The sequence below is a fragment of the Amphiprion ocellaris genome, chromosome 18, assembly GCF_022539595.1.
Source record: "Amphiprion ocellaris isolate individual 3 ecotype Okinawa chromosome 18, ASM2253959v1, whole genome shotgun sequence".
In the NCBI taxonomy this organism is placed as follows: Eukaryota; Metazoa; Chordata; class Actinopteri; family Pomacentridae; genus Amphiprion; species Amphiprion ocellaris.
Window position 1 is genome coordinate 33,140,425 of NC_072783.1, and position 14,058 is coordinate 33,154,482.

The 14,058-nt window shown below is 40.0% G+C and overlaps 1 protein-coding gene across 1 annotated transcript in view; it reads right to left on the reverse strand.

Annotated features, from left to right (window-relative positions):
- Positions 1-515: 515 nt before the first annotated feature.
- LOC111580268 (neurotrypsin-like) overlaps positions 516-14,058 on the reverse strand; it is a 39,649-nt gene continuing 26,106 nt past the window's right edge. The window contains exons 7-14 of the mRNA XM_023287926.3: positions 11,913-12,091; positions 11,415-11,556; positions 9,771-9,991; positions 8,606-8,747; positions 8,250-8,528; positions 5,676-5,798; positions 5,328-5,596; positions 516-3,843 (exon numbers count right to left, since the gene is read on the reverse strand). Coding sequence (XP_023143694.1) covers positions 3,350-3,843; positions 5,328-5,596; positions 5,676-5,798; positions 8,250-8,528; positions 8,606-8,747; positions 9,771-9,991; positions 11,415-11,556; positions 11,913-12,091 — 1,849 coding nt within the window. The 3' untranslated portion in view covers positions 516-3,349. The remainder of the gene's footprint in view (positions 3,844-5,327; positions 5,597-5,675; positions 5,799-8,249; positions 8,529-8,605; positions 8,748-9,770; positions 9,992-11,414; positions 11,557-11,912; positions 12,092-14,058) is intronic.

The window sequence follows — 14,058 nt, forward strand, 5'->3', positions numbered from 1 at the left end:
ATTTAATTCAAATAATCGCCATCCATCTTAGAAAAAATCATTAACATCATATCTATAGGTCATATTTCTAAATAATCAGCTACGTCTCAAAAGGCTGCACCAATTAACCTCATCATAAATCACTTTCTTCTACTGTTTTCAATAGAAACTGGCCGATCCACTCCACCGAGGGCGTCCTGATCCCCTTTTTTCAGAGGGGAACCCGTCCGAACAAAAGAAAAGATTAACGGCGCTCATGGGTGACCGAGAGCAGCAGCTAAGCAGATTCAGTTTTCAATTACTTGAAGGCAATAAACGTTTTGTAAGCAATCTTTTTTTTTTTTTCTTTAGCCTGTAAAATCCATGTATTTTGACATATTGTTTCTATATGTCAAATGGATATGTGGGAAAAACCCATTTTGTGCTAAAGTTTTGCACAGTTTGGAGATGAATGAAGCTTGTCTGTCGCACATTGGTGGCTTCGGTGCTAACAAACCAAGATTTGTGGGAGTTAATTAGAGAGACCACATCGACACTTGTTCTCTGCAGGTATACGTTTTAATACTCAACCATGATTCTGCACAGTACACTGAGGAACAGCTGATGGCTTTTAGCACAGGTGAAGTACATCCTACACACTTTAATCTGCACCTTCTGCTTGGTATTTGCATGAACCCACAGGATCTGCATCGGTCGAACATCAAGTGTTGAAGGGAGGAGGCCTGAGTTTATGTACAGGATTATAGAAACAGGCTTTGGGGCAGGTCCACGGTGGAGAAAACAGCAGTAGCAGGTCACAAGATGCTTCACAACACACATGGTTTCACAGAACATCGAGCACAAGTTCATACACTTACAGTATAAAAAAAGAACCAGAGTCCAAGGAACCCTCTGAAAATTAAGAGCAATGTCGCCACCTCCTGGTCAGATCTGCTCAGAGGACAACGGAACGGACAACATTTAGTTTATCTAAGTCAGCCTAGAATGAATGCAGAACACGTTCTATCTAAACTCAGGAACAGCAGCTATCTAAGGGTCTATCTATCTATCTGTCTATCTATCTATCTATCTATCTATCTATCTATCTATCTATCTATCTATCTATCTAGAGCCAGTACAAAAAGATATTTAAGACCCGATGGCTTAAAAAGTACAACTTTAAAGGACCCTACTGGTGTTTTTGCATGTTTCAGCTCTTTAATTAGAAATAGAGGAAAGTATTGATGCCTGATTCAACCAGAAAATCAATTAGCAGACTCTTGAAACTCACCAGTGTCAAAAAGATAATCTTTCGAGTTGAATTTTTTTAGTCCCTGGGAGACAAATCTAGCAAGTAGGCCAAGTTGGGGGCGACAGTTTGGTTGTCATGGTCACAAAACCCTTGCGTAATCATCCCACAGAGCATTGGAAGGACCAAATCAGGACATTACAGTAGAACTCTGCTTCAACAGTCGGACTCTGGATAGGTGAGCTACTCCTGCTTTGAAACTTCGTCCACTGTGAATCTGACGTGTTACAAACTGTCTTCATCACGGTCAAATTTCACTTTTCCCATGTCATTTGTGACGTGGTGAAATGAAAGGCAGAAAGCTTAAAATGCGTAGACATGACACAGGAAATGTGACTGAGGTGGTGTGCTACGTCCATGCAATCCCATAATAATACTTTGAACATATTAACCTCTACGAATTATGATGAAAAAGTCTATGAAAAGTCTTCTGGTCAAAGGAGCCCCCTCATGCAGCGGTACTCTGCTCCCAGTGCTCCTGCAACATTCCTTCAAAGTTGTTTTATGGTTTTTCTGCCTTATTACTGAAGGGTGATGCAGTTGCCTCGCATTACCTCTCAGTAATGATGTAGGATTGACAAAATAACTGAAGGATTTAACACTTTTTCTATACTTATTTTCATATACATGGAAAAAAAGGAATACTTATGTGAAGAAAATACTTTAGAAAATAATAAAATCACACTGAAGTCACATTGGGATTCAATCAAAACTTAAATTTAGATCGAAAAGGTGAGTTTTGGTGCAGTCACAGATGCATTTTGAGGCTTTACTGATGTTTTTTTTTCTCTTTTATTACTTTTCATACATGTTTCCAGTATTACAATTATCCTGATTGCCTTCTGTAGTGAGTATTCTCAGTTTTTGAGACATATTTGGGAGCTTCATTAGGGATGGAACGTTTACCCGGATTAAAGTCTGGTGGCTAAATATTACGTAACTCTTCAAAGTACGATTAAAGAGTTCAGAGACTCATATCTATGAAAAGCCATTCTGGTCAAAGTAGCCACATGGTGCAGTGCTGCTCTGCTCCCAGTGCTCCTGCAACACCTCGAATACTCCTTCGAAGTCATTTTAGGGTTTTTCTGCATTATTACTGATTAAATTTAGATCGAAAAGGAGAGTTTTAGTGCAGTTTGAGGTTTTACTGATGTTTTTTTTCACTTTCATTACTTTTTATACATGTTTCTACTATTCAGATTTCCTGATTGCCTTCTGTGGTGAGTATTCCCAGTTTTTGTGACATGTATTTGGATGACCAGTTTGGGAGCTTCATTGACGATCCAACGTTTACTCTGATTAAAGTCTGGTGTCTAAACTTGACAAAAACAGAGCAAAATCTCCAGTGTGGTGTGTAAAACAGTCAGCAGTAAGTTAAAGTATAGATTTTTAGTTATAAATATGCTAAAACATGCTAAATCACTGGTATTGTCCTCAGTTTAGTAGCTTAGTCGTGGGTCTAAATGAACAACAGCACTTTCACCGGTAAAGGTATAAGACAAAAGCTCCAAGAGAAAAGCCCTGTTTGAAAAAAGAAACGGGAAGTGTTTTTATAAAAACCTAACGTTTGGAGTTTATCTACATGAATCATCTCAGAGGGACGTCAGTGATATCCAGTCAGCCGTTACACTAGTTGCTTAGTTAGTTTTTATCTTCTAAGAACTCACACAGAAGACACATAAATAAGTGAAATTAGCATAGATTCTCGTGTGACCGTCTTCGAATTGTCCCCCGATTTATGTTACGTCTAACGCTATCGTCCTTAAAACACATGCCATGCTGATTTTTTAGATTTTCAGTGTCAGTGAACGGCCCCCGATCAGCATGCTGATAAACCTCTGGGCTGCAACAGACATGTTTAAAGCACCACAGATCACCCACACTCCATTATCCTGCAGCTCAGGAAGCTCTGCCCACACCGCTGCACTCAGCCGACGACTAGCAAACACTTGGGAATCACAACACGGAGTTCGGATTTGAAAATGAGCTTAAATGACTTTAAGTTGGGAGCATCTTCGACTTGCTCTCCTTCTCTTCCTCGTTTGGTCACATGGCACAGGGTGGTAAAGCCGACGGCATTGATCAGACCACGGTCGGCGTGTTTGTGTGTTTAGCGTGAGCGTGCTGGCTGGTGTGTGAAGGATACGTGTGTTTAATCTCGTTGATCTCATTCGTTAGTTGCTGCTCGTGTGTGCGTTTGAGCTTCCTGTGCACATGTGTGATGTCATTGTCAACTTGTTGCGTCTGGGCGCGTGCATGCGGCTCCTCGGCTGGCGCTGCGGTGACCTCGTTGATCCAGCTCCTGAAGCGGCTGACTCGCGTGTAGAGGGCGGGAGAGGAGGGGTCGGAGCAGCCGTAACCCCCGGCGACGACCCCTGTGAGCACCCACCGGCCGTCCGTCTCCTCCTGACACAGCAGCCCGCCTCCAGAGTTGCCCTGGCAACCGTCGCCGTGGAGGATGCTGGTGTCTGGAGGGCTGCCGGCGCACAGGGTGCCGTGACTGGAGAAGCTGTCACCGTAGCGCTTCTTGCATTGCCATGACGACATGAGAGGGACCCAGGATGCAACGACGGAGTCTGAGAGAGAAGATGGAGGAGACGATTAAAAATCATCTGCTAAATTTGACAGTCAAATAATAATTGAAGTCATCAAACAGCATCAATAAGAGTCTGCAGCTGCTGGTATTTGGAGCAGAACTCAACACAAAGTGCAGCTGAGGCAGACGGGAATGGATTAGTTCTATAAATGTTTGGTAATAGAACAATGTGCTGCTGCTGCTGCTGCTGCTATATGAAGCATGAAGTGACCCAAAGTGGTTAAAATTCATCCTACCAAAGACGTGAATGTAAAACTTCTTGGCAATCTAGTTAATAGTTGTCAGAATATGTCACTAAAAAAGCTACAATTATCAACCACATGGTGGCGCCAGAGGAAAAGTAAAGAAATCATTGAAGGTTTCATCTTCTGGGAAATATGGAAATCTCTGTCAAATTTCATGACAGTTTATTTAGTTGTTGTTGAGATACGTGTCAGCAAACTATAAATGAAGGCATCAACCATGAATCTTAACATCTCAATCCAGCTGGAGAGGTTTTTGTTTCATCTTTCTTATGTTTTCTGTCATCTTTCTACTGTCTGTCTGTCATAAATGATCAAAAACTACTGTGGTCACTAATTATTCATTAGGTCCAGCTTCACAAATGTAAATATTTGCTGCTTTTCTTGGTTTTATATGTTTATTCAGTAAATATCTATCAAAACATGCAATCTCAAGATGCCTCTTTGGGCTCTGGGAAGTTACAAGAGATATTTTTTCCTACAGACATGAGCGAAATGACAGTTAGTTGTACCCTACTTCCCCAAAACCAGATTTTACATGTCAAAAAACGAAGCTTCTGCAGTCAGAAATTGAAAATAGTAAGGTCACCTCCACTCATCTCACCTCCATTCTGTGACATTCATTTTTATACGCTGCTCACCTAAGAATTTAAATCACCAGTTGTCATTTGGTTTGATGCTTTCAGAACAAGAATGGAAGAGAAGAAGATTCTCCAGTTAAAGTTCTTCCATTAATCAGATGTTCGTGATGCTAGGGGATGCACTGGTGTCAAAAATTAGAAGAACTTGTCTGATTGACCACAAAAAAAAACAGAAAGAAATGCAAAGTTCTACAAAATTATAACTAATAGGGGCATATTTTTCATTTTCAAGCCCCCTGAATTACCATTTTTTGCTAATATTTGCTTGAAGATGGGAGTTACATTCATTTTAATAATGCTAATTCAAAATCAATGACATTATGAGAAATAACTGTCAAAATTTCCCCATATAAATATATATGAATTAGTTATTACTGTAACTTTTAATTGTATCTTTTAATTCATATATTTTAGTGTGAATGCTCATTAACCTAATGAAATACTGATACATTTGATTCAATAATTGCAAATATATGAAAAGTTCCGACATACGTGGAGTTTTTGTTTGAACGAGTGCACATGTTGTTTTATGAAACACACATTCAGACGCGTGCTGAAGATGGTTTGAGTGTCTCACATACCTGGTCCTGCCCATCCGGCGGTAACCATGACAACACAGGAGGCCGGAGCGTTTCCTCCGGTCGATACGTCGGCTGCAGGGAGGCAGGCGGCGTTGGTGTTGGGGTCAAACGTCAGGCAGTGACCCTTGGAGCTGGGCAGCTTCAGCAGAGCCAGATCGTGTCCTCCGCTCTGCCCCTTAAACTTCCTGTGAACCACAACCCGCTGCGGGGTCAGGCTCTGCTCCGAACCCCCGATTCGCACCACGTACCTGGACGGGTCGCTGCCGAACCTGGAGGAGGGTTTACAACATGTGTGACTGAACACGCCTCTAGCATAGGAACTAATTGAAAGCTCAGCACTGGATCTACCTGGTCACACAGGATGCAGACGTCAGGGCCCAGCAGGGGCCGATCAGAGTCCCGCTGCAGAGAGGACCATCGTCTTGTGATTGAGACTGGAGCCAAACCGACACCTGCCAGGGCCACGTGGTCCTGAGCAGAAACATGGAAAGATCTCAGATAGGGATGTCCGGTATTGGCTTTTTGGCCAATAACCGATATGCCGATATTGTCCAACTCTCAATTTCCGATTCCGATATCAACCGATACCGATATCTGTGGGCTATTTAACTCATTTTAGGTAACATCACATATCTCCTGTGGTGGAATTAACACATCATGCCACATTTTATTGTGATGCCCCATTGGATGCATTCTCAAATGCAACATGGCTTTCCAAATGTAAACACTGTCTGTGCAAAATAAGAAAACTACTTCAACTCAAGTATTGAAAAAAATGCCATATATACAGTTTGGGCCATAAGTTTCCATACATAGGAAAAGTATAATGCATATTTTTTTATGTTTCAGATACCCTAGAAGATGCGTTTGACACTATCTTTGGGGGCGCTTGAAGGTCATTGTGTATCAGGTGAAGATACAAGACATAAATCAACTCAAGGAACGTATCACAAGCAGAACTTCAACTGTGCAAATGTAAGTTCATCAACAGTGGAAAACACGTATTAATATGGGTTTTCGAAACAATGGCAACCATATATATATATATATATATATATATATATGTGTGTGTGTGTGTGTGTGTGTGTGTGTGTGTGTGTGTGTGTGTGTGTGTGTGTGTGTATATATATGTATATATATGTATATATATATGTATATATATGTATATATATATATATATATGTATATATATACGTTTTTTTTTTTATTTTTAATTGTCTCAAACATCAGTTCACACTCTCCTTCTCTCTCTCTATGACTTTATTACAATGTGGCAGCTATACTGTACACTTCTGAAAACTGCCAGCGAAATCCAGGCATTATTTTGTCGGTTCTCATGATAGGCAAAAAAAATCCAATCACGATATTGACCAATATTACACTTTTATGCCAATATTGGCCCGGTATCAGACAAAAAGTCCTTCTTTTTCTCTGCACTTTTAAACTTTATTTTTATTTTTATTTTTTCTGTTAAAAATTTTGCCACCCTTGTATATATTGTAAATAAAGCTGCTGTAACAATGTAAATTTCCCCTGGAGTGGGGAGAAATAAAGAACTTTATCTTTATCTATCTTATCTTTCTCGTCTTTTTCAGTTCCTAAAGTTATCGTTCTGTTTGTCGTCTCCTCGTGCATTAACTTTATACATGAGGAAAGAAACACCACAGAATACATTAAGTTCTGGAGCAACCGGCAGACATAACGCATGAAAGATGGTTTAAACTGCCCCGAGACTTCAGCCCCTAAAAGCTGCACATGTTCCTTTATGTCAGTTTAATTAAAGATGTCATGTAGTGGAGCTACAGAGCGATGATCTGATGAGCGGATCTCTGCTTTGTCTGAAATTACATCCACGTGAACAAGGACATGAGTAAAGAGTTTGCATTAAATTATGCATAGAAACATGTTTTCTGTCATAAAACTTGAAAAACAGCACAAACTCAACTAAAGGGAGTCTTGCTGACAGCTAATTTTGCCACACTGTTTTGCTGAGGGTGAAAATCTAGTTTTAAAGGATAAATCACTCATCAGAGAGCATTTATATGCATTTTTTTGTGTGAAATTGCGTTATGCAGGGTCATCTCAGTTAGTTGTTTGAGTCCAACAGTGTCACAGGAGTGTTTGTCAAGTAAATGGGGTATAATTTAAGACCTCCTATTGTGATGGTGTTTAAATTGTACTCGCATGGTGAATGGAAACTCAGTGAATCATTCAGACAGAAGTTTAGATTTTTCGTCCATCGTGTGTTGTGTGCTGACCATTTGCACAAATAATCCACAGGGGTGAGAGATAAAGATCCATTATTATATACTATACCACTATATATACTACATTTTATAGATATTTGATCATTTTTGATATTTGTAGGTAAAATTATGCTAGTTTTTCTTCATTTAAATCAGAAAAATATTGTTATTTTACAGATATTTGCCCTTATTTAAAAAAATTAAATAAATATTAATTAATATTAGATTTTGTTAAATAAAATTTGTTATTTAAATTAGTTTTTTGGGAAAGATTTTTCAGTTTTGTTAAATTACAGATAATAATTTGTTGAATCACTGTTAAAAATACAAATTTACATGTTCACTGTAAAAAATAAAAATAAACAGGCCAAAACTGTCCATATCAAAAATCTATATTTTTATAAATTAGTATTTGTTCTTTTAAAATGTTTGACCATAAAATGACCTATTTTTACTATATTTAAATCAGCTAAAAATATAATTATGTTATAGATATTTTCCCATTGTTTCCCTTTTTACAGTTTTTGAACATTATTGTATTCCACCATTTATTTATGTATTTTTTCTGGCCCCTTCCTGAAACATTCTCACTATTTCCTTGTAGATGTTTTATTTCTCAGTGTTCCATGTACTATAAACTCTTTCATTGTGGGTGTTTCGCTGTATTTCCTCCTACCTGAGCGTGCTTTCCTCTCCTTGGTTCCTCCTCTTGCCCTCCTCCTCCACCAGCTTCCTCAGCCCACAGCTCCTCTCCTGAGGTTGGACCTGAACCGCCGACTCCCTCTGCTTGACATCACACCTCACCCCAGCGTCCTCCTTCCGTCTGCAGCCCTGGATGCTCTGACCCAGAGAGGGACACTCCCCCAGGAACTCCTCCTTCCCCGTGCACCTCACCTGGTCCAGGTGGATGGGTCCTTTCCCCTGACCGAACCCTCCGGCGGCCACGGCTCCACCGCTGAGGAAGAGGCGTACATTAGAGGATCTGTTGTGCTGTTCTTTAAACCAGATTCTAACTTCATACACAAACATTACCTGTGTCCAAGCTGTCTGCACACCACGACTGCATTCAGGTCATTCCAGCCCGAGTCGCAAATACTTCCCCAGTCGCCATGGAGATACACCTCGACTCGACCCTCCTTCCTGCTGCTGCCACCCACCAGACGCACCAGGGGACCTGACAGAGGAAAAAACTCTCATTCATATTCATGCCTGCATCCTCACAGTCTGGTCGACAGCGACAGAACAGAACGTTACGACAACTGATCGTGTTAAATGTCAGCTGGTGTCTCTTTATTCACACGCTGTTCTCATCTCAATGGACTGAGACACTGTGGACAGGAGAAACAGGACCTCATATAGATAGATAGATAGATAGATAGATAGATAGATAGATAGATAGATAGATAGATAGATAGATAGATAGATAGATAGATAGATAGATAGGCAGGCAGGCAGGCAGGCAGGCAGGCAGGCAGGCAGGCAGGCAGGCAGGCAGGCAGGCAGGCAGGCAGGCAGGCAGGCAGGCAGGCAGGCAGGCAGGCAGGCAGGCAGGCAGGCAGGCAGGCAGGCAGGCAGGCAGGCAGGCAGGCAGGCAGACAGACAGACAGACAGACAGACAGACAGACAGACAGACAGACAGACAGACAGACAGATAGATAGATAAAAGAGCCCATAATATGCACATTTACAGGTTTGTACTTTTATTTTTGGGGTCTTCTGGAATATGTCTACATGCCTTAATGTTCAAAAACCACATTATGTTCCTCAGGTTGTACATTGCTGCCACACCTCTTCTAACTTTCTGTCCTCCAGCAGAGGAGAATCTTTTCAATTACAAGTTGTAAAACAAATTCTACAATCTGGATCTCTCTGGAGAAAACTTTAAAAAGAAAAAATTCGTGACTAAATTTACAGACAACAGCTTGTTCACTTCAATGTTCTTTGCAGCTTTATTAATGTTATTTTTGTTGAGACCTTATTAGTTTTTATTCTGGCAAAATGCTCGAGAGAAAAGCTTATGAACTGAGATTTAAGGAATTAAATCTGGATGTGGAGTCTCTCACTTCAAAGATGTTCTTGAGTAAAGCTCCTAATTAAAGACCTGGGTTGTAGTCGGAAGCTTTGAAGTGTTGAACAGAGCTTCATTCTCAGTGAAATCAACCTGCAACTGCAAAAACTACAGAGTTGATCTGCTCACCTGTTGAAGGTGCGATAACCGGCACTTCGTTGGTCTCCTGGCTGGATCTTCCTCTGCAGCGAACACCAACGTCTTCACTGTGAGAACAGTCGGTCCGACCCCAGATCCCACGTTTACAGTCCAGCAGGGAGGTTTCAGATCCTTCACAATGCACATCGTCCAGGAGAATCAAACCAGCGCCTTCACCGAACGTCCCGTCTGATACGACCTCAGCGTGACCCCTGAAGGAGGCAAGGAGTCAGTTTTCATCACGTCATGTAGACTTTAAGAAGAGCTATCCAATTTCTCAGAACTACAATTGTATTAGTAGCTGCTTGGGTAACTCCAACATATTTTAAGGTGGAATTGCTGCTGAAAATCCATGCTGTTGGTGTGCATTTCCAATTTAGCTTTAAATTCTCACTGGTGTTTATTGTATTGGAGTCACTGCAAGGAAATATACAGGCTGCAGTTTTCTTAGAGAATGTAAAACTGAATTAATAAAATTTTGTTTTACATTCTGAATTAATGTGCAGTAAGTCTATATCTCAACTGACCTGCATTCAGGAACTAAATAACCTTGAGTTTCATGATAAAACAGGCAACTTAAATGTAGTAATACTGAAATAAAAATTCCCTTTTGCTCAGGTTTTGGTCTCCACCGGCAATAAGGTAGAATATCTGACTATGTAGCTGCCACTTTTGCTTTATTTACACCTGGAAAAATGTTGTTTTAAAGATAGTTGCTGTTTTAAAAGAAAAATTAAGGACTGAAAATGGTAAATAAAAAATAAAATAAAGTTACTTGACAAAATATAAATAGCATCTACATCAAAAGTCTGGACATTTCTAAATCAGAATTTGTTTTTTAAAAACATTTTTAAAAAATAACATTAAACTACTTTTACTTTATTTAAATCAGAAAAAAATAGTTGATTTCGTCAGTTTTTGGTCTCCACCATCACCTAAGTAAATCTGGCTCTTTAGCTGCTACTTTTGCTTAATTTAAATATGAAAAAATTTTGTTATTTTAAAGATATTTGCTGTTATTTGAAAGGAAAAAATAGGTTTATTGAGGCAAATTTTTTTTTATATTTTTGGGCTTTTGTTTTAAATTTTTCATTGACAAAAGTGTAGTTATTTTAGAGATATTTGCTGTTATTTGAAAGAAAAACGGCATTTACTAAGGACTGAAAAATGGTAATTTTCCCTGACAAAACTGTAATAATGTCCACATTAATAGTCTGGACTACTATAAATCAGAATTCGCTCTTTTACAACATTTAATCGTAAAATTTAACTAGTTTTACTTTATTTAAATTTGAATTTTTTTTTGTTTTAGTTTGTTCAGTGGTTTTATCAGAATTTTTTCACAAACAACAGCGGCCAGAATCAAACCTAAACAGTGAAGTTGTGGGCCAAACATCTAAACAAAGAAGTGACACTTGCTGTAGATTCAGATGCAACTCTCTGATGGTTCATTTATTATATTGCTATTATAAAAAAGTATCGATTAAAGCTGCTCTGGACTGTTGAAGTGTGGTTTAAAGTCAAGTCCTGACCGCAAACAAAACAAAAACATGGAACAAGAATGACATAAAAGAGTAAAAAACTATTTAAACTTTGCCCATAAACTGTATTTGTGTATTATGCAGGCATTCCTACCTGTATCCCAGCTGTCTGCAGACCACCTCTGCATGCTGCTGGGTCCAGTGGTCGTCGCACACCGTCCCCCAGTCGCCGCTGTGAAACACTTCGACTCGACCCTCCCAGGGACTGTCTCCTCCAACCAGGCGCACCACTCCGTCTGAAAACAGTCGGAGGCCGTTATGAAGCCCTCTGGGAGCGTAAATGTAATTAAAAGCCAAATAAAATCCACCCTGCAGCCTTATGGAAAGATTCAGTTTTATAGATGCTACATGTGCCATTAACATTAATGTATAATTTTCACATTAATTATTAATCTTAGTTCAGTCACGTGAATGGATGGAGCTCCTGCGAACTGTGTTTCTGCTTGTCACTACCAGGATGCTGCTGCTTCATGCGGTAATGATTTATTGATGATCAGGGGGATATAAATAGCAGCATGAAGTGTATCAGTGTGTACAGTAGCCGCGTGTGTGTGTGCGTGTGTGTGTGTGTGTGTGTCTGCTGTATATGAACCTGTATAAGGGCTGCAGGAGACTCCGGCGTCCTCCATGTGGTCACAGTTGTGCTGCTCCCAGTCGCCATGAGGGCACTGATCCAGGAACAGCTCGTTTCCGGTGCACTTCACGGCGTCCAGCAGGATTGGACCCGAACCCTGACCGAAGTGTGCCCAGGACCAGGCCTTCGCCACACCGCTGTAACACACACACACACACACACACACATGCACACACACACACACACACACACACACACACACACACACACACACACACAGTTTATCTAAACATTGTGTACATTTCTACAGGAATGTACTGTAGGATCATCAACACTGAAGCTGCTGGTGGAAGCTGATGGAAGATCTGTTAAACAACGTTCAGGATGCTTGTATTTGTTTTTCTGTCCTGAATCTCAAGGGTTAGAGTTAAGTTTAGTAACCGTCTTGCACATGAGCATCCCAACAGTTTCCTTGTGTAAACTTTTGCTTAAATAAAGCATTCATGTACAAAATTGGCATTTAAGCGCTGACTTGTTTCCAGAAGTCACCACTGACTCTACTGATTTCCACGGCCCACAGTGTTGGTATTTAATTTGGCCTTTAATTTAGTTTTATAGCATATTCTCTCATTGTAATCCCTGGTGTGTCTCCCCTTTGTTGCAGCCACTTGTGAAAATAAATGGGGGCTCATCTGGGGTGGAGGCGGCCATGTAGCGGTTTATACTGACTATAACCCCCCTTGACTTTGTTGTGCTCATTGATTGTCCAAGCCATGGGTTTATGAGGTTCCTATAGTTCTTCCAGTCACACAAGTTGGACATTAACCCCTTGACACTGATCGTTGCGAATTCACATCATCCCACTTTCATTCAGACTGCAGATAGCGTATCTATTCCCTTGATACCGGTTTATGCACATTCAATACGTACCTGGAACCTTTTGCAAGCACTGGTTTCTCATAGGACCGGTCAGAGTGGGACCTAAATTATTATACACAGTGGTGGAAAAAAGTTTTCAGACACCCCATACATTTGCATGTATATTGCATTAAGAATCACTCTTAGGTCTTCAAGTGCAATTTCTTTTAGTACAATCACAGCCTTAATACTAAACAAATCCTTAAAAAAAAAAAAAAGCCATTAAAAATTTAAAATTGATTGGTTCCATAAAAATAAGACATTTTGAGTGATAGGTCATTTTGGTACAATTTTGTTTTGTTGGGTTTACTTGTAAACAATAAACAAAAAATATCATTTGTATTTGTTTGTGTCTGTCTAATGCAGCCACACGTTTTGAAACACAAAAAAGATTTTTCCACAAATATTTCATGATAATATTTGAGATGGTGTAAAATTTTTGTCCGAAAACTTTTTTCCACCACTGTGTGTTATTATTGTTATATATCTGATCCATGTGTAAAAGACAGATGAAGAATCTCCACTTAATTTAGCATCAGCTGGAAAGCAAAAATACAGACATTTTTTTTTTTATATAATTGTAAATAAATTCAGGCATCAAGGGGTTAAACATATCATAGGAAAAGATAACTGTTTCGTATGTGCTCTCTCCAGGAAGGAGGAGGTCCACATTGTTGGTCTGGTTGGCATGAATGTGTTGACTTTGAATGCAGCAAAGTGGCTTGAACCTGGACTTTGTTGGGTTTATACATTTACTAGGTTATTAGTCATAGTAGGGCTATTTATTAAGTGAATGCGATGGTCTGAGTTGGGGTGTTTAATGAAAGCCTCGCTGTAATTTTTGTGTGTGTGGGTTGTGTAGCGAGTTATATTTCAGTGATACCACTGGGACTACTTTTTCCCTGGGTGGTTTGATGACCCCTGGAGTCCTCTTAAGGGTTGTTCTAGTAATAATCTGTATTTCTACTGGCTCAACAGGAGACTGTTTAGTGTGATCTGGAGCTCTTGTTGCACCCAGTGTATCTGGACTGTGTCTGAAAATGATGTCTCATGCTCCCTGATCCACTCATTCATAGTGTGAGCCCCATGAACCCTGAAATCGTCATCTTGGAACATGCCCATGTCATCAGAGAAGAAAAACTCCATTGGTGGTTGCTGGACCTGACCAACCCCAGATTATAACACTGCCTCCACAGACTGTATTGTAGGCACTAGGCATGATGAGGGCATCACTTCATCCTCCTCT